General features: G+C 48.7%; 1 protein-coding gene across 4 annotated transcripts; it reads left to right on the forward strand.

The window, feature by feature from the left end:
* The first annotated feature begins 824 nt into the window (after positions 1-824).
* Positions 825-7,018, forward strand: Socs2 (suppressor of cytokine signaling 2). 4 transcript variants are annotated; one of them, XM_087902131.1, is made up of 4 exons: positions 1,708-1,933; positions 2,384-2,557; positions 3,357-3,717; positions 5,524-7,018. In XM_087902131.1, the coding sequence occupies exons 3-4, from the start codon at positions 3,579-3,581 to the stop codon at positions 5,979-5,981; spliced, it is 597 nt and encodes a 198-aa protein (XP_087758257.1). In that variant the 5' UTR covers positions 1,708-1,933; positions 2,384-2,557; positions 3,357-3,578; the 3' UTR covers positions 5,982-7,018. The 4 variants fall into 4 exon arrangements, with proteins under 4 accessions (XP_087758258.1, XP_087758257.1, XP_087758256.1 ...); XM_087902132.1 differs by lacking the exons at positions 1,708-1,933; positions 2,384-2,557 and adding an exon at positions 825-843; XM_087902130.1 differs by lacking the exon at positions 2,384-2,557.
* The last annotated feature ends 13,709 nt before the right edge of the window (positions 7,019-20,727 follow it).

Below are 20,727 nucleotides of genomic sequence, written 5' to 3' on the forward strand. Positions count from 1 at the left end.
GGTTTAAAGTTTAATTTGGACCTCCGACAACACGGAGACGCTATGGGGGAATCTGATTTGTTCATCCGTGTTCACCTGCCCCCAACAACTTGCATCTAGCTTTTAATTTTACGGAAAAGGTTAGGGGTGTAAAGGAGGCGAGCGCCCTGTTCGGTTACTCAACCGCTTTGTGCAGACTTTCTCAAACTTCAGTAGGCTCCACCCTTCTCATCGAAGAGTCCAAGAAAACAAACAGCTCCAGGCTTACGAATCCATCGCCGACAAAGCTCCTCTAAGCTGCGTTATGCCCCCTCGTTCACCGTCCTGTCACGTGTAGAGGATTATTTAAGAGGAAAAAATTACTGTGGATAAAAATTGGTCCAGGGCTCCTGACCTTGGAGCTGGTTGGTTGTTTTTCCTTCCAGGGCCGGCAGGCGGGGCACCAGGAAAGGCTTGGAAACCGCGCCTCCCCCACCCTCTCCTGGCCTCCCTTGCCCAACTTCCCCATAGCCGCAGCTTCAACTAAAAGTGGCCATTGACCTTTCAGGCTTTTGAGCAGTGATGCAACAGAACAGTATTTCAAAGAAAAGTGGTTATCGAAGTTTTGAATCTGGTTTTCCCATGAGTGACATTTTGCTTGTTTGTTTGTTTGTTTTTCTGGAAAAAGTAGGTCACATTTAAAGTGGGTCACTTTTCAGGGCCCGGCGTTCATGAATGTAGGATGAGAGGCCAGGTGACCCCCAACAGTGTGCAAGGTGAGGGTCCCATTAGAAAAGAGGTGCTGGGATCCTGGTCCCCGGTTTTGCAGAGAATCACAGAGACAGACGCACGGGGTCCGTCACCCCGCAACCCACCGGGGCACAGGTAAAGGCATCTCCTCTGTGGGTCCGAACAGGTGGGCCGGGTGGGCCTCTCGGGGCCTCCGGAAACACACGTTGGAGTTGAGCGGAGGAGGAAGGGAGGAGCTGGGCAAGGCTGGTGCAGGGGACTACCCGCCCGAACTCCAGGGGGGCGGGATTGAGAGCAGTGCGCGGCGCGGCTTTAAGGAGGCGCTGGTCTCCGCTCGCTCTAGGTCTTCTAGGACACTGGCGGAGAGGGGACCGCCTCTGGTTCGCTTCCCGAGGCCCCAAGGAGGGGTCATCGACCTGGGCAGTAGCCTGCTTTTCCTAGCCTGCTTTCCCCCGCTCCGTGTCTTAGAGAGGGAGGGACCGACTTCTGGGCCACCCCCACCGCCGCCCCGCCTCCCGCCTGTCCATGCACCCGGGACTGCAGAGGGTCGGGTCTGGCAGGGCGGTGGTGGTGTGGATGGCTGGAAAAAAGATCCCCTCCTCCATGGCTAGCCGGAGAGAGGGGCTACTGCTACTCGGGGGGGGGGGGCGGGGGAGACCAAGGTGCTCAGCTGCTGCGGATAGGGGCAAACACTGACCGCCTAAAAGGCACTGGCTAGGGACTTCTCCCACTTGTCCCGAGCACCCGGAGGTGCAGGGTCAAAGGAGGGCGGAGTCCCAGACCGCCACCCCGCAGCCACCGGCACCCGCACCGGCTCTCAGGCCGGCTCCCTTGAAGCCTGCGCATTAGCGCCGGAGCCTCTTTAAAGCGCTGGCGGGGGCTGCGGTCACGTGAGACGGATTCCTGGAAAGTTCCTGGAAAGCGGCCTCCGCAGCGGCCGGGCGGGGCGCAAGGGGCGGAGGGAGGCGGGGAGCAAGCGAGCGCGCGAGGGAGGGAGGCGCGCCGGGCTGGGAAGTCGCGCGCACACACTCTGCTCCGGGGACAGACGGTTAACTCTTGCCAAGTCTCGCCGCCGCTGCGGCTCGCGGGCCTTGGGCTTCCCTTGAAGCATGAGCCTTCCCTCCCGCAGCCGCCGACGCTGCGCGGGTCGCGGAGAGTGCGCGCCGGGTCTCCGGGCGCGCGGACTCAAGATCCCTTGTGCCCCGAGCCCGGAAGCTTGCGGCAGGTACCGCTCGCGAAGCCCAAAGGCTCCGCCCGGGGCACAGTGGCGGGAGGGTGGAGCGGGGGAGGGCGGCGGGGTGAGAGCGCTGGAGCAGGCGTACTGCCTGGGCTTCCTCAGTCAGTTTAGGGCTCTCGGGGAAGAGTTCGAGTCGCGGCTCTGCCCCATCCGGATGCAACTGCCTCCTCTCCTGGGTTCCTTCTCAGCCTCGCGAAGTCTTCGGAGCCCCCAACCCCCCAACCACTGCTATCCAAATTTATAATCCTAATAACCTGATCTCCCGCTCCTCCCCGCCAGCCTCCGCCCTTGCTCCCCCCACCCCTTCTCTTTCGCCCATCTCCTCCGCCACAGCTGGGAGGGAAACCCGGCACTAGCGAGCAGGGGTGTCAGCCTGGGGTGACTGGGGAGAGCTAGGAGACAATCCCTGGGATTTTTTTTTGTCTGCTTTCGGCGCAGCGAAGTCAGGCTGCTTCTACCGAGCGCAGAGCCGGTTGCATCCCCAGTCATCTCGTTCTTCAAATAAACATCAGCGGGGGAACTCAGACGGGCACCCCTCCTCTCCCCGGCTCCCCCGCCCCATGTCCGCTGGGGAGGCTTCCTGGTGCGGAGGCGGCAGTCGCCGCGGCGGAGGTAAGACCTCGGTGTTGGTTGATGGCACGACCCGCTGCGCTCGCTGCTGCGGGATCAACCCCGGGCCTCTTCTGGAGCTCGGGCGGGGGTTGCCCACTCCGGCCGATTCCTCGACAGCGCCCGCGGCGGCAGCTGCAGGAGCAGCGTTCCGCGTCTTGGAGCGACCGCCGCTGTGCCCCCCGTCCTTGTCCCGAGCATGCTCCGGGAAGCCGTAGGAATGGGGCCGAGGCCGCCCTCGCGGCGGGGATGCAGCGGCTGGCGCACCGCTAGCGCACCGCAGCACCCTCGGCTGGCGACCCAGGAGCCCTGCGGCGCTTTAGGGCGTGGAACCAGGTTTTGCCGGATGCATCCTCCTTAGGGCCACGGGGCTGCTCGAAGTGTGGGATGGCAATGCCAAGTGCAGAAAACTGCCATGTTCTTTGCATTTATTATGCTTTTTTTCCTGTTTGCCCTTGACAAAGGCCTATCCCGACCCGCAGGTGACTGTTCCCTAGGCTGCCTGTGTGTGATTCCAGCACAGTTCTTGGGCGGGAAAACACCTTGTTTAACCTCACCCTGTCTCCCACCTCACCCTCTCCACTCAGGCCAACTCTAGCGTCTTGGGTCTGGGCTCTCTTTTTTCCCGTCTTTCCCCTAGAGCTGGGCAGGGCGTTGACTGGATGCCTGGGGTTAAATGGTACAGAAGCACGCAGGCGGAGGAGTCCCTGGGATTTTCCACGTGTCTGTTTCCCCACCCCCACCTCGGTCGTAGGGGTCCAGTCCAGACTGACCCAATCTCTGCCCCATTGTCTCTTCCCAGGCGATCTGTGGGTGACCGTGTCTGCGAGATACTTTGCCACACCATTCTGCCGGAATTTGGAGAGAAGGAACCAGCTGCTTCCAGTCCCCTCCCCCTCCGCCACCATTTCGGACACCCCGCAGAGACTCGTTTTGGGATACCCTGTGACTTCCAAGGAGGACGCGAGGTTCTCTGGCCCCAGCTCGGGCGACCACCTGTCTCTGACGTGTTGATTCCTCTCCCATGACCCTGCGGTGCCTGGAGCCCTCCGGGAATGGCGCGGACAGGACGCGGAGCCAGTGGGGGACCGCGGGGTCGGCGGAGGAGCAGTCACCGGAGGCGGCACGGCTGGCCAAGGCCCTGCGCGAGCTCAGTCAAACAGGTAGGGAGCTGGCGGCTGGCAAGGAGTGCGAGACCGGGCGCCTCCCGCAAGGCGGTGGAGAGAGCGCGGCTGGGACGCCGGCTCAGGTGGGGAGCATTGAGAAAGAGATGGGACTAGTCTCCTGGGGTCCGGTCCCGGTCTCCGGAGCCGGGGACCCTCATAGAGGGATGCCCGCCGGCTCGGCGGGATCTTAGGTGACGACAAAAAGCAAAGAGGAGGGACGCTGAGGCTTGGGTGGAGGGCAGAACGCGAGCTGGGAATGGTGTCCCAGTGCGGTGACCCTGGGCTGCTTTCGGCCGGGGTTCGGGCTTAGACGCTCCAGCTCGCACCCGCGTGGGAGAAAAGCGGCCGGCGCCTCCCTGAACGCAGGGCGAGCCGGCGGCCAGTGGGGCTGCGCTGCCTCCGGACTGGGCTGCGTGCGCTCCCGGGGCTCAGCCTCCGCCGCAGCCCGGGACGGTGGCGGCCAAGTTCGGAGACAGACAGTCTGCGTGGAGCGCAGCTGCAGGGTAGCCTGGCTGAGAGCAGCTGGCAAGGGCCATGCCCAGGACAGCCTCCAGGTACAGCTTGGTCTCAGGCGGCGCTCTGCGCAGTGCGGAAGCGGTTCCCTGCATCTGCAGGAAAAGAAAAGGAAAAAGTATATATAGTATTTTTTCTCCCGAAAACAACTCTTGTAGTTAAAATCTGTCTTGAGGCAAGACAACTTTTGGTAGCAATAAGATTGTGGGAAGGAGGGGAAAAAGTTCCAGTCTTTAATTTCTGCTCCCCCCCTCCCGCCTCCGGCTTTCCCTCCTCGGGAAAGTTTCCCGGATATATACTGGCGGTATGGGTGTGTTGTTTGAGGAGGGGTGTCGGCCGAAATGGAAGGCACGTTGGTCAAACTTACTAAATGAAATGTCTTGAGCCCCTTCTGTAAGTGAGATTCTGGATATGACCAAAACAACTAAATAGAGATTTCAGAGAACAGGGGTTGTAATTGGGGTTGTAATACAATTTGAACCAGGGCAAAGTCCAAAAGAATATAGTGAAGACTGTCAATTTAAAGTGCCAGATAATATGCACACTCTCCCCCAAACTTAGCTAGTTTTAATCAAAGCAGTCCACAAAGTAGTGCTTTCTATGGCTTCTAAAAGAGGCCAAACATTACAAGTTCTTTGGAGGCAGCTCTGGGGGCTACCAACCGTTCAAAAAAGATGCTTCTGTTTTTATTGGAAATACTGGAGATAAGTTTCCCAATTTTTTCCTAACTTCGAATTTATTTCTAATTTACTAATTGAGGTTTTTGTCTCAATTTAACTATACTGAAAGTATCATATTTTTTTTCTCAGCCAACATGCCTATCATATTGCAAATGTTCTTTTGGCTCATTAGAAGAAAATCTTAACGTAGTTTAAAGAGCTACAGAAAATCTTTTTTTTTTCAGTTTCAAAAGAAATTGGCTTACCGTTGTGCCTAGAATTGACTTAAGTGTTTATTAAATACCCGTCAAAGGATTTGTGATAGTTCCTGATAAACTTTCACCAGCAGGCATTTTTTTTTTAAAAAAAAAAAAGGTATAACAAGAATTAGTTGAGCATGATGGTGCAGGCCTGTAAATCCCAGGATTTGGGAGGTGATCACAGAAGAATCAAAAGTTCAAGGTTATCCTTGGCTACAAAGTAAAATTGAGGCCAGCCTATGCTACATGCGGCCCTGTCTCAAACAAAACAAGTAGAAAAATGAACTGCCAAGTGCAGACCCTATTTTAAAAAATTCTTATAATTAACTGTTTCACTTTCTTTTCTTTTTCTTTGTGAACGAAAACCCCAGGATGGTACTGGGGAAGTATGACTGTTAATGAAGCCAAAGAGAAACTAAAAGAGACGCCCGAAGGAACTTTCTTGGTTAGAGATAGCTCGCATTCAGACTACCTACTAACTATATCTGTTAAGACGTCAGCCGGACCGACTAACTTGCGGATTGAGTACCAAGATGGGAAATTCCGGTTGGACTCCATCATATGTGTCAAGTCCAAGCTTAAGCAGTTTGACAGTGTGGTTCACCTGATTGACTACTATGTTGAGATGTGCAAGGATAAGCAGACAGGCCCGGAAGCCCCCCGGAATGGGACTGTTCACTTGTATCTGACCAAACCTCTGTACACGTCAGCGCCGTCTCTGCAGCATTTCTGTCGCCTCACCATTAACAAATGTACCGGTGCCATCTGGGGACTGCCTTTACCAACAAGACTAAAAGATTACTTGGAAGAATATAAATTCCAGGTATAAGTATTTCTTTTTTTTTTTTTTTTAAATACATGCCTCATATAGACTATCTCCGAATGCAGCTATGTATAAGAGAACCCGGAGGCCCTTCTCTGGATAACGGCGCAGAACTCTTTCTTAAGGACAATCAAGCTCAATCTAATTTAAAGGTGTGAAGATGTAGCTAGGTATTTTTAAATTCCCCTAGGTAGTTTTAGCTGAGTGATGCCTCCTTTCCTATGGCTGATCAAGACCAAATGACCCTTTAAAATTAAAAATAGAACGTCCCAAGTAAAGGTGAGGGAATCTTGCTACCAAAATGACTTGCCTTTTTCGGGTTCCTATGCACTGGGTCAAAAGTCCAAGCTCCATAGGTGAGAAAGTCCCATGGGAGTTACTGAAGGAGGAAAAGACCCTGGCTGACCCAGGCTTAGCTCCACTTCTAGATGCCTGGCGATCAGTCTGCGTTAGAACATGGGATGCTTTACATCCTGATGTATCCGGTAGGAGTTTTGTTAAACCGATCATACTTGTATTTACCCCACATTTTATGCAATTAATAACCAAATCAACCAAAAACCAGTCACCGTGAGATCCTGTATTTGTCTTTTTACTACACGTATGAACTCTCCCGTGAATGAGTACTGTAGTAATCCTTTTCGAGGCAGCCTTACTTACAGAAACATTTCAAACTGGTGCAAACAGAAGAGACTTCTCTCTTTTCCTTTAAGGCTAAAGACAAGAATGTCATGCTATACAGGTGCAACTCAATCCTCGATAATAAAACCCAATGTAGATAGAGACATTTTACCCCTTGAAGTAGCTGTGAGTCTTAACCTATTGCCATTGATTTTTGGAAATGGCTTTAGAAGTTTCCAAGTTGTCCTTGAATTGTCTGACCACGGACATCAGCAGCTCTCTCCCTTCTACCATGTAGAATACTGACTTACTTTTCTTCCAGATATAGGGGGTAACTTGCCTGTTTCTCAAAAGTGTTTATTTACTGCTGTTACTATTTGATTAGAATGTATTAAATAATAAAGAGAAACCTCTGACTTTTACAGCTTGCATTTATTACTTTGAGTTGTAGATGGACATTTCCGTGGTAATAAAGGGTTGTCATAAAAACTTATATCAAGCGAAACAGACTAAGCAATCAGCACAGGGTAGAATATTAACTCGCCCGCCTCCAAATTAGGCCTGCACCTGCGCTTCATGTTTTAGAAAGCATGGTTTACAGACGAGGAATTGTCAGACAGCCTGGTCCTGTGGAAGCTGGACGGGTATAATCCTCATGCCTTCGGTGTTTTCAAAAGGAATGGTTGAAGTGATGTCAGGGTCTTCTCTTTCACAAGCTAAGCAGACCCAATACTAAACAAAAGTGGCAAAGCTTCCGGCCACTTTCTTTGGATCACAGTCCCATGGCTGCTGTCGATGGGCCATCTTTTCTGGAGTCTAGACGTCCGTTCTTCTGCTACCTTTTCCATTTTCCCTGCCAGCCCATAGACTCCAGTGTTCCAGGTGAAAGGTGAACCTGGTATGAACCTGGTATGCCATGGGTGCCCTCGGAGTGAGCAGAAAGCTATCAAGTACAGAATAAGAGACCTTGCTTCTCACGTATCGTACTACCTTGCAGGTTTTGAAATCCCTAAGTCGCTTTAGCACCTAGAAGGAATTATTAAGTCTACCCAACACCAAGGATTGCTGGGTGTGGCGTCGGAACAGCCTCTGTACCTAATCTTGAAATAAGAGTTAGTTTTATAGAGTCTAGTCAACGGTGGGGCAGTAACCTTCTCATTAGGACGTTTAGATGCTGCGTCTTTGCTTCTTCATGACACGGACCTTCTTTGGTAGAATGCCTGACTCCTGGCCGATCTCTTACATGATGAGGAGCAAGGGGCTTTGTGGAATGCCTTCACCGGTCTCCCGCCACTTCTCAGCTGAGGGGGGCGAGACAGGAGTGCCTGTGGCGTTAGGACAAGTTCCACATTATGGCAGCAAGTGACCTGCCGCTGGAGGCGGCCCAGACTTCTCTGCCTTGGGCTGTGAAACCGATCGCTTTATTTTCCCAGTCCAACAAAGTCGAGAGGCATCAGGAGACAACGTTTTTGCTCTACAGCTTCTAATATTTCTTTATTGAGTTCCTTGTGTACCAGTTTCTTAGTCAGTACCTTATCCATATTATCTTGTTCGGTCCGCACAAGGACCGAAAGAGCAAAGTACAGTACTTACGGGAGGTGATTATTTTCTACATTGAGTTAACCCGTTAGAGCAGGCTGTGGTAGCAGCCGTTGCCTCCACCAGACTAGTACAGATACCTTAATTAGTGGTGCACTCTGTGTGAGGTTCTAACTCAGTCTCTTAAAAAAGAATCAAGAAATGTTTTATTCGTATCTACGCACGTGAGTGTGTATACGCATGTGCCAGGCTGTATATGGGGAGCTACAGGGCAATTGGATTGTTCTCTCCTTTCATTGTGGGGGTCCCAGAGATTGAACGCAGGTCTTCGGGCTTGCTGGCAAGCGCCTTTACCCACTGAGACACCTCGCCGGCCCTCCAGCCAATCTTGTCAGTGGCTTTTTTTTCCTTGAGCACCTCCTAAAGGGGGGGGGATCATAATAAGTGGTGAAGGGGTCAGAGGGGAGGAAGTTTACCCCTATACTGGATGGCTGCTAAATGATGCCAGTTACCAGTGATTACCCCATTTTAGATCCAGTAAAACACGAACAAGGAACATATTCACCTAAATGATCCTCAGCAGAGGCTGGAAAAATTTTCAGGGTTGTCTTTCTGTTGGAGGGGGGGGGGAGTATGAAGCATTAGTAAGGGTATTTATTATTGTTATTCTAATTGTTGCTGCTGTTGTGGGGTATCCTGTGCAGGGTTTGGCTGCCCCCGCCCCGCCCCCAGACTTAAGTGACTGCTCTGACTGAGCAGAGATGAATGTCATTCCTTCTGGTGGCCAGTGACAACTGTTTTTGTAGGGCCGTCCTCTGGCTTGTATGTGCTTGGAGGTCTTGCTTTGTGTAGCCGGTATGAAAGTCTGACTTCGTCGCAGTTACATAATCCGAATAGGTGACAGGAAGGGACTGTTGGTTGTTCCATGCTGTTTATTTTCTTGGGAAGGGATCCCCCTGCTTTTAGAAAATTGTACCCTGCTTGGCGGAGGGTAGAGACAGAGACGTCATCAAGTAATCCAAGGGATGGAATGTCCCGAGAGCAGACTGTGCCCTTCTGGTTGTGGGTTTGGGCACAGGGCAGGAGGGGGTGAGTGGCTGTGACTCTAACAGCTGGGCTGAAGCCTCTCTGGCTCCCAGTAGTCCTGTCCTTCTTCGGGTCCTTCCTACCCTCCCAAGGAAAGAATGTGGCCCTGAGCCTGTCATTTCCTTAGAGGCCCTGTATTCTCTCTTCCAGTTGTTAACTCCCTAGAACCCTGATGTTTGAACACACTGTTTGGATCCATAGTTTAGGTCCTTTATATTGCCAGAACTTTCAGGTTCATAGATTAGGTTTCTGCCCCGTGCCGTAGCCGACAAACCGGCAACCTCCCAGCAGTTCTCAGGTTCTTGTAGCGGTAGACACGGTACACGTCTTCCCTTTGTTCAAACGGCCTGGACTCTTCCTTGCTGCAGTTAATGCAACTCAAAATTTTCTCCCTCTGACATGTGAAATCAGGCTTTGGAATAACACCACAGTGGGATACTTTCAATTCTTGGCTCCTCTGCCTCCCTCACAAGGATTAGCTAGCTACTCTGCTGGATTTCAACATGTCTTGATCCACTGTAGTGTTTTGCGTTCATTTGCAATTCAGGCATCTTTTTTTTTTTTTTGGCGGCGGGGTGGGGGGGTTGGAGATTGAACGTAGGGCTTTCCTCAGTGCTTGGCAAGCATTCTCCTGCAGAGCCACATCTCCAGCCCGTCTCAGCGTTTCTAATCTCCATGCTGTTTTAAAATCTCAGCCCTCCCATCCATGCTGTCTGATGAGTTCAGGATGCCCCTGGCAGATATAACTCCCTCACAGCCATGGTGCTAAGGTGACTGTCTGCTTTCCGGTGCTCACCAGTAGAGTCTGTTTTGGCTCTTGTCCCCTCTTGGGCACAGTTCCTTCCTTTCTTTTTCATTTTCTTATCACGGCCCGTTAGATTTTAAATTCTTGGTGGCTGTATCATGGGCCTTTGAAAGAGGGAAGCAGTCCTCTTCTTGGGCTAAGTAACTGACAGATTTAGGATCCTTAGGATTAAACCTCTGTTTCTCTGTAGCTCCCTTAAGGTTTTTAAGCACAGCCAGTCCCAAACACCGCACTTCGAACTTTTTTTTTTTTTTTTTAGCTTGTTTATTTAAACAAGCAGAGGCTTCTTTTCCACGAGTTTATGCTCTGTCGGGAAGGAAGGAAGAGGGCCTTCTTCAGTTTGTTTGCTGCTGAGAGCAGTTCTTCTGGCTTTGGCTTGCTCATCTTCTCCGGCCTCTTTTAAAGAATTCCTTTTCCCAGTTTCTCTCCTGCATGGCTGCAGTCTAAGTCATTTCACCTCACACTCAGCGTCGGTGACAGCTGTTGCTGGAGCCGGCCTGGAAAAGCCTCCTTGTCCCAAATGCTTGAATAGGTCAGCTGAGGCAGAGGCCTGCTGTCTTCCTGCCCCTTCCCCAGCTCCGGTCCACAAGGGAGGTTGGGCCTGCCAAGTGCCTTCACAGGGAAGGGGACTCGCTCACTTCAATAAACATTTACTGAGTCATAAACGTAAAACTGCTTTTATAGACGACTCTCACTTTGAACTCCATCCTTCACCTAGAGAGACCGCATCACCCTAGAGCAGGAGCAAGCTTTGGGGTGGCTGGAATGGGTTACAGCGCTTCTGAGGGCCTTGTCTCTGTTAGGAACGGGGGAAGGGAAAGCCAAGCCAGAGGCTTGGTGAGAGCTGAGAAAATTATGCCAGCTGCCTCCTTCTCTGTCCAAGCCCACGTTCCTCCCAGGGAGCCCCTTTGCTGCACGGAGTGAGACATATTTGCTAGTTAAATCATCACAGGGCATCATAGACTTTCCTGGATTGTCCCGTTCCCAGTGGTGTTAAGATAAAAAGATAGCCTTTTTGCCAAATGGTTTTCCCCCTTCTGTTCATCTTGCAGCCCTTTTCCTGTTCAGATTTTGATCTTGTATTGCTGTGATCTTCATCTTTCAGGAAAACCGTCTCCCTCTTGTTTCTTCCCCTGGAAGTTTTCCTATTTTAACTTCTGCCACCTCGATGAACGTCACTCTCTGAGGTTGCCAGCTTCTTTTCTCTGTCCTCCTAGGTAGTAGACCTTCCTTCTGGGTCGGCCAGAAAGTGTGTTTGTGTTTTGCAAACCCTTTATTTGCTTCTCTGCTCTCCATTGCCCGTGGGAATAAGGGGTGGAGAAAGTCGGGTTAAGGCGAACCCATGAAAACATGAAAATAGCCCGGCAATCGTTTCCAACAGCTTCTGCTTCCTCTCTGTTCATCCGCATTTCCTGGAACCACTGACAGAGAAATGACTTCTTCTCCTGCTTGTCCTTCTTATTTAAGGATATTGATAAGCCACCAAAGAATTGGGCGAAAAGTAAAGGGTTGAAGCCTCACTAGTGTGGTCGGGGGGGCTCTCTCGAGTACATCATTAGGTACCCTATTAGCTCTCCTAAAATTAGGACCAACTTCTTTCTTTAAAAAAAAAAATAAACAACTTTATTTTATGTGCATTGGTGTGAAGGTGTCAGATCTCCTGGAACTGGAATTACACAATTAGTTGTGAGCTGTCTGTTGACTGAGTTTTCTGTCCTGCCCAGTTCCTGCAGTCATTAAGTCCCAAAGAAATCACACAGAGATCTACATTAGTTATAAACTGATTGGCCCATTAGCTCAGGCTTTTTATTAACTCTTATAACGTATATTAACCCATTATTCTTGTCCATGTTAGCCATGTGGCTCGGTACCTTTTTTGGCAAGGCAGTCACATCTTGCTTGCTCTGTCTGCGGCTGGGTCACGACTGTGGACTGTTCTTTCTTCTTCCCAGAATTCTAGTTGCCCCACCTCTACTTCCTGCCTGGTCACCCCGCCTCTACTTCCTGCCTGGCTATTGGCCAATCAGCATTTATTTAAAATATAAGTGACAGGGTACAGACCATTGTCCTACAGCAGCTGTCATGTGGGTGCTAGGAATTGAACCCAGGTCCTCTGGGAGAGCAGCCCATGCTCTCAACAGCTAAGCCATCTCTCCAGCCCCAACCAATTCATTTCTCTCGTCCTTGGTACCAATCCTAGTTCTGAAGATGGGGTAGGAGTGAGCAATTTTAGGAGAAAAATCCTTCTGAAGCAGGGTCTTGGGTACCTAGACTCAAACTCCCCATATAGCTAAGGGTGATCTCGAACTTCTGATCCTCCTGCCACTGCCTTCCAGTTGCCGAGATTACAGGTAGGTGCCAAACCCTGGTTGATGCAGCTCCAGGGAGTAAAAACAGGGCTTCCTGGACTCCAGGCAAGCACTGTTACCAAGGGAGTTACTTTCTCAGAAACAGGAGTCATTTTTAATAAAAACCGGGTTCTACCTTTATATCGGGCAACGGTACCTCGTCCTGGTGAACCAGGCACTTTCTCCCTCAGCATATTTTCCTCATCAGCGTGATGATGTTTAGAGCTGGGAAGAATATCTCATTTTTATCCACATGTATGCATGTGTATCTGTGTGTGCATGGATGCCCAAGAGAGGTCAGACTTCAGAGGATAGGTATGAGCTACCCATATGTGGGTGCTGGGATCTGAGTAAGGGTCCTTGGAAGAGCAATGAATGCTCATGACACTGAGCCATCTCTCCAGTCTCCATCCTCTAAGCCTTGTGGCCAGTACTTATACTCACCCAGGTCTAATAAATCAGGGGTTTTCTTTTGCTTCTATTTATATTCATTTATTCCATGACCTCCCCTCCAATCTTCTTTCTCACCTGCGTGCTTCCCTGCCCCCCTCCTTCCTGGCAACATTTATTGGGCACCTGTTGTATTATTCACAAGGAACCCAGAAAAGAAAGTCCTCTTACACTAAAGGAGCCGCTTTTCCCTTATGGGTGGAGATGGAGAAGATGGGATTTAGATTTATTCAATAGTTTGACCCGCCTCTTGCCCTATGGCGCCATTCCATTTCATCTCCACAACAACCCGGGAAAGCGTTACATGCTTCTTTTATTGAAAATAAAACAGGAGCTTGAAGGTGGAAAACAATGCCCAGTTATCCTGCCGGAGATTCTAACATGTATGCAGAGATAGAGTCATAATAGTTACCGTGTGGATGGGAGCCCCGAACTTGCCTTGAGGGCTAGGGAAGGCCTATGAGTAGGAACCTTACTTCCTAATACTTGGGTATTAAGGCAGGAAGGAGTCTTTGGATGAGGTACGTCTCTTCGGTGAGGAAGATCTTTTGGTCATGAGGTTGAAGAGGGTAGAGCCAAGGCTTGTGGGGTTGTGCTCTCAGAGAGAGCTGGGACTGACCTTACCTTGATGAAAAATTTAGATGTATCCCGTGGAGAGTAGGGAACTGATCAAAAGCTGTTTCCTTCTCCTCTTCTTCTTCTTCTTCCTCCTCCTTTTTTCCCCCAGACTCTTCCAATAGGATTTCTTTATTGTTACCAGATAATCACTGCACACAGTAAGGGGTTCACTATGATATTCTGATCCACGTATATAATATACCTGTTATCTACCCTTCTCTCCTGGTCTGATATGAAGCTCCTTATATGAACGAACAGCTGGCTTCGTGGCTTGCGCTGTGTGCTGTCCTCCTGGAATCCCTGAGGGCTGGGGTTTCGAACCAGGAGAGTGGACTTAAGGAGAGGGATGGGTATGTGGCAGACAGGAAGGCAGTAGGTGCCTATGAGGAACGGAGACGCAAATGGTGATCTCGTTTGCCGCTCCTCCTTTTACAACAGGGTCAGCCAGCTTTCCTTTTGATACTGGCTTCCACTCTGTGCGAGTTGGGATAACTCTACATTCTCAGGAAAGCGGGGATCTGCCGCACGGTGGGCGCCCTCCTGAACTGGGACTGGAAAGACCTAGAGATTATCTCGAGTTGCTCTGTCCTAGACCAGACATTGAACTTCTTAAAGTCTCAGTTGCAGCATTTGTAAAATTCAGAGATGGAGTCCCAATGCTTTTTCAGTCAGTCATTGTCAGGAAGTTACCTCACCTGTGAGCATGCTGGGACGGGAGGAGACTGGAAGGGCGAACTCCACATTTTGTCGGAGCCTCAGGTTCACGTTAAGTTTTAGCACAGATTTTACTTCTATGCTATAATAGAACCTGGTTTATATGGGGAAAGAAATTCTCTGTATACACACACACACACACACATACACACACACACACGTATATTACATATACTTCCTTTTCATAGTTTTTTAGCTAGGTAAGAAGAATTTTATGTTTTTCTCTGAGTTGTGGATCTGTGAGCCCTGGAGTATATTTAGAGTTTAGACTTGGGGCTTTAGACCTCGGTTGTGATGGAGGAGGCTCTGACATATACTACTGTTAGCCTAATAACCCTTTGGGTGGGTTTCCATCATGGAGGACTGTCTTTACTGTTCTCTGGCCTATCTGGAAAATGTGGGCAAAGGCTAATGTCTCCAATTCTAGACTATCCTAGTTTTTGATTGATCCTTAAGGGGTTGGTAGGTAGGTAGGTGTTTGTTGAACTTGTGTTCACTTGACAAGCAATTTGTTACAAAAGCTATGAGAACACCCACCACCACACTATGTAACATATTAAGGAGATTCTTAGATTCCTTGGTAAAACCAAAAGAATTTCTCTTTTTCTCCATCACCCCGTTTGAAAACATCTTTGGGTGTGAACATTCTTGCCCACTCTATCCATCTTTTTGTTTGTTTTGTTTTTGAGACAGGGTTTCTCAGTAGCTTTGGAGCCTGTCCTGGAACTCGCTCTATGACCAGGCTGGCCTCGAACTCACAGAGATCTGCCTGCCTCTGCCCTCCAAGTTCTGGGATTAAAGGCATGCACCACCATCATCTGACTATCAACTTTTTTTTTAAGTTTTGTTTTTATTATCAATGTACATATGTGTGTGTGTGTGTGTGACTGTGTGGGCACATGTGTATGTGTGCCGATGGGGACCAGAAGAAGGCTTCAGCTCACCTGGACCTGGAGTTACAACTTGATATGGGTGCTGGGAACCGAACTCTGGTCCTGATCCTCATCAAAAGAGCAGCAAGCATTCTTAACCACCGAGCCATCTCTCTGGTCCCTAGCCATCTTTTAGATTTGGTCTCCTCTTCCTGAGCTTCATCAACTGATACTTTGGTCTCTGCCTCCTGCGGAGGTATGCTATAGGTACGGCCCATCATGCATGGCTCCTCCTGGATCTGGCTTAAAGCAGGGGTGTTGACTTCGGCTCTTAGCTCTTGCTTGATGACCACCATTGTCTAGCTCCCCTTCGCTCCCAGCAAGAGTCAGGTTAACATTTACTTGCTATTATGATAGCCATGGAAAGGTGGTAGAGCCATTTTTTTCCTCACAGAATAAGTCCCTGCCTTGCGGCAGAACGTTTGTCAACACGAGACTGAGTTGAAAGTCTGGCTCTCTCTGTGGGCTCACCTCATTTCTTTTATTTATAAAATAAAACCTCGGTCATCTGTTAAGCTAGTAGAAAATAGACGGATGTAGTAGTCAGGGAGAGAATGGGGCTGTGAGCCTGACAGTAAGTCAAAGCTGCTGGGAGACCCAGGTTGAAGCTGCGTTGGGTAGGTGTGGAACTCATTGTATTCTAAGCATGGCAAGAAGGCAATGATTCTAAAACAGAGCAGCTCTTGGGTTCCCAAAGGACCAGGGAAGAAATCAGTAATGCCAGGCATTGCCCTTGGTACTCACCACATATGACCTTGTTGAGGACACACAACAAACCACTGAGCTCTCCTTTAGAGATAAGGAGGCTGGAGTCATTAAGTTAGGGCATGAAAACAGGGAGCTGGGATTTGAGGGCAAAGCTGCCTGACTCCAAAGGACAAAACAAAAAACTATGACTTTATTCATTCTTCCCTACTTCCATAGTTAACTTATTATACCTTCATTCAGCGTTGTATGACAGTCGGATGTGGTTAATACTTAGCATGTGGTTAATGTCAAGAGGGCATGACTCTTCCCGATGTCCAAAAACAGTATTACTAATACTTTACCGGCCCCTACTCTACAAGACTCTAATCTAAATGTATGCCTTTTCCTCTCCCTTTCTAAGCATTCCATTCCTAGCCAGTGTTAACCACACCCCATCATCTCTTTCTAATTATTCCTGTTTTTTTTTTTTTGAGGTAAATTCTTTGAAGATACTGTCAGTCACTGTTATATGGCTGTGAAGAGACACCATAACCAAGGTGACTCTTTTTTTTAAAATATTTATTTATTTATTATGCATACAATATTCTGTCTGTGTGTATGTCTGCAGGCCAGAAGAGGGCACCAGACCTCATTACAGATGGTTGTGAGCCACCATGTGGTTGCCGGGAATTGAACTCAGGACCTTTGGAAGAGCAAGCAATGCTCTTAACCACTGAGCCATCTCTCCAGCCCCGCAAGGTGACTCTTATAAAGGAAAGCATTTAATTGGGGACCGGCTTACAGTTTCAGAGGTTTAGTTCATTTACATCATAATGGGGAAGCATGGCAGCACATGGGCAGGCAGGCAGGGCCCTGGAACCCAGAGCTTTAAAGTCCTGACCCACAGGAAGCAGGAAGAGAAGGGGAAAGCCTCAAAGCCCCACCACCTGTCGCCCACCTCCTCCAACAAGGCCACACCTCCAACAAGGCCACACCTCCTAATCCTTCCCAACTGGGAACCAAGCAAGCAAACAGATGTGTCTTTTGTGGGGGAGGGGCAATCTCTCTCAAACCACCACAGCACAGATGCACCATTCAAAGTAGGCTAGGTTCTGCTGTCCACAAACCCAAGATGCTTTGATGGCTTAAAACCGCCGAGGTTTATATCTTAAAAGTAATGAAGATCCCTACATCTGAGTCTGTCAGGTCGACCACAAGGCTCTTAGTCCCTCAAAACCCCAGTCTGAAGAAGCAGCCACCCCTTGGATGGCTCTGGAACGTCGAGCCAATGGGAAAAGAAGCATCTCCTGCCAGCACTCAGGCTTACCAGCACCTTAACCACTCTCTGCATGTCAGCCAGAATGCTGTGAAATGGGGCCCCTCAGCCACAAGGGCCAGGCAGGGCAAACCTCCCTGCTCTCCAGAGGAGAAAACAAATGCTTGGTGAGTGGTTCGAACCACCACAGACATCACGCTGCATACTGGACACCTTTTCTCCCACACTTGGCAGGACACCTATGAGTTGGTTAGTGGTGACCCTACCTTCCGGGTGAGCTTTGCAGGACACCTATGGGTTGGTTAGTAGTGACCCTACCTTTTTTCAGTATTTCAAAGCCTCTGCAGGTAGGGCACAGTCCCTCCTTCTCTTTTAATTATTTCTGAGCCAAAGGAAAGGCCTGTTGCTGTCTGGAGGTGAAACCGGGCATTGTAAAGAGTCAAGCTCTCCACTAATGTCTCTCTGGGCTTCTTCACGCTGTTAAAATCAAGCCTGTCTTTTTTTCCAGTGTGAATAGTTCAATACAAATAAATTATATACTCATTCACTTTCAATGTTTACTCTTTCACCTAATTGGCCATAAAGCTGAATAATAATTTTTTATAACTTCCTTCCTTCCCTCTCTTCCCTCCTCCTTCCTTCCTCCCTCCTTCCCTCCCTCCCTCCCTCCCTCCCTCCCTCCCTTCTTCCTTCCTTTCTTCTTTCTTTGGTACAGTTTTATGTGGCACAGGCTGACCTTGAACTTGCTATGTAGCTGAGATTGGCTTTGAACTATTGATCCTCCTGTCTTTACCTTCTGAGTGCCAGGATTACAGACATCCATTACCACACCCAACTTTTTTTTTTAAATCAATTTTCAATCAAAAATGAAATCTTTTTAGGCACATTACAAATGAAATAGATTTCTCGTGATAAATTGCTACCTAATCACCGATTTTAATTTGCTTTTGAGAGGAACTGTATTCTCATTTCCACCCAACCGAGTTCTACACTCTATTTTGGGGTACAAGCAGATTGGGGTCTTTTTCTACATAAAACAACTGTATAACAGAAGAACATGCTGGGTCTCAACAGACAACAGCCCTCGACTGGATTCTTGGATTGTTAGGTCCGACAAGATTAGGACATACAGAATCTACTACTTTATAGCTTTCCAAGTGGAATTCAGGTTCTTCCTCAATAATGCATCTCAGTTTTGCTAGACTAACCTGGATTAGAGACTTTCACGCTCTTGACTTTTTCCTCTTCGTATTTATTTATATCTTTCGTTTATGTAGTTAGTTATTCATCCGTCTGCTTATTCCCACAGTAATCCCACAGCTGTTTACTCAGCATCTCCGTCTACCATGCATAAGGCATAGTCCTGGGGAAAATGAAAAGGCTACTGTCTTTAAAAAGCCTCTGGCAGCAGTTACAGGAGAAGTCCTACCCCCATCTTGGGGGGATGAGTTCCATGATTTCCGGGGGGTGCTTGAAGTCATCGAGAGTATAGACTGTGCCATACGCGCGCGCACACACACACACACACACACACACACTCACACCTGTAAGAAGGTTTCGCTTGTAAATATACACAGTATAAGGTTAGCAATAGGTAATAATAAAACAGGATAATGTGAAGCGTTTAACTAAATTGATCTATTATTAATAAAAACTCAAGAGTCAGATACTGGGGTACAAACCTGTAGATCAAGAAAATAGCAGAGGAATGACTAGCCGACTCTCTCCATCTTCCCAGATGGAGAGAAAGTGCTGAGAATCTCTCCAAGTCCCTCCCTCTGTTCCTGTGCCACTCTATCCGGGCCCTCCAAAATCTCTATGTCTAATTCTGGTCAGCTAGTCATGGACTCCACCTCTTGCCTCAAGGTTTAACTTTATTAACAACCTCCAGAGTGTCACAGTGCAGTCAGATATCCGGCAACAATAATTTGAACAACGTACCAGAAGCAAAGCTATTTAAAATGTATAGCGGCAGGGCATGGTGATGTACGCCTTCAATCCCAGCATTCAGGATGCAGAGGAACTGCAGTGGCAGGTCGAGGCTAGCCTCGTCTACATAGCAAGTTCCAGGACAGTCGGGGCTACATAGTGAGACCCTGGCATAAAAGTGAGTTAGTAAGTAAATAAGTAATAATAAAATGTGTGGCAGAGTACTTACTTGGCTCCTGTGAGCAAGGTGCTGGTTCAATTCTTTCCCACCAAACAACAGCTAGACCCAAAACAAGACAACACTAGAAAAAAAAAGTTGAGCATTTTTATTCCTGGAGTTGGCTACTTGATATTTTCAGACCACGGTTAATTATGGAATAGGGAAGCCAAGGGAAATGGGCCCTGGGCTGATGGGACTACTACATGTTGCTTTTGTATCTCTTGGTTTTGATCCATGATGCCAGACAGCACAAATAAAGGCGATTTTTAGAAGACTGTGCTTGTACCGTCCATGTACGGGTCCTTGTCTCCCGCATGTTGTGACGGCTGTTCGACATACGTGTGAGGCATCATATGTGATCTAGAAATGACTTAACGTCTGCACGTAAGTTATATGAAAATGCTCTGCCATTTTGCCTAAGGAATGTGTGCATGTGCATCTGAGGTTTAGGGGTGTCCTGTACAAGGTCCCGGAGCCAACCACCATCTGGTACACAGAGATACTTGTAACTTGGAAGAGCAGCGTGCCCCGGGAGAGGACACCTCAATTTGTTTTAGGAAATCAAGGAAGACATCAGGGAGGAGGGGACTTTTGTCCTGACTGAAAACCCGAAGGATACTAAGGACCTGTCTTTCAGAAATGTCAGCGTTTACCTGGGCAATGAAAACCGTCAAAAGCTTTTGAGAACTGACTGACAGCCGCGGGCATAGGATTTGAGCTTCTCCACCTCACCTTTGCCACCAAGACTTGCAAGGGACCCGCGGCTAGAATGCACGGGGCCTGCAAGCTTGACTAGGAAAACAGTCTGCACAGTCGTTGCCACCATCTTCACGATGACAAGTAGCAGCAGTCCTTCAAACACGAGTCTAGCCACAGATGCGGGAGCATTAGCCAAGGATGTGAGATTATCCCCCATAGAAACCCGGTGTTTTGGTCTCGGATTCCAGTTATCACTTATATTTCAAAACACACCTTCCATTTTTATTTATTTTTCTTCAGATTTTTTTTTTTTGTGCGTGTGTGTCTGTGTGAGGGTGTTGGATTCCCTGGAACTGGAGGTACAGACAGTTGTGAGCTTCCAGGTGGGTGCTGGGAATCGAACCTGGGTCCTCTGGAAGAGCAGTGTTCTTAATGCTGAGCCATCTCTCCAGCATTGCAGAAATATCGTTTATACTTAAAAAATAAAAAAGCAAACAAACTGAAGTTAGTATGGGTATTAAAGATATTGCTGTCTCTTGTTATTTAAGGAACCAATAAAGAAGCACATAAATCATTGGGTCACAGCTTAGGGAAAGATTTCACATTTATATTTTAGTCTTATTCGATTTTTGCACGTGTGTGTGTGTGTGTGTGTGTGTGTGTGTGTGTGTGTGTGTGGTTTAAGTACATTTTTCTGAGAAGGCCCCATGGTCTTTACAATATTTCTGGACACCAGTACTCTTGCTGGATTTGTGGGAGATTATAGGGACAATAAATTTACTGATGGATCAGGGATGTGAGGCAAAGGAGGGGTCCAGAACCTCACTG

The sequence above is a fragment of the Myodes glareolus genome, chromosome 26 (genome assembly GCF_982192425.1).
Source record: "Myodes glareolus chromosome 26, mMyoGla1.1, whole genome shotgun sequence".
Classification (NCBI taxonomy): domain Eukaryota; kingdom Metazoa; phylum Chordata; class Mammalia; order Rodentia; family Cricetidae; genus Myodes; species Myodes glareolus.

What these genes read in the sequence shown, in the direction of transcription:
- Socs2 (XM_087902132.1), top strand. Translation starts at nt 3,579, where the DNA reads ATGACCCTGCGGTGCCTGGAGCCCTCCGGGAATGGCGCGGACAGGACG. An exon ending in GCGCGAGCTCAGTCAAACAG is followed by an intron (nt 3,718 to 5,523) that starts GTAGGGAGCTGG and finishes CGAAAACCCCAG; the next exon opens with GATGGTACTGGGGAAGTATG.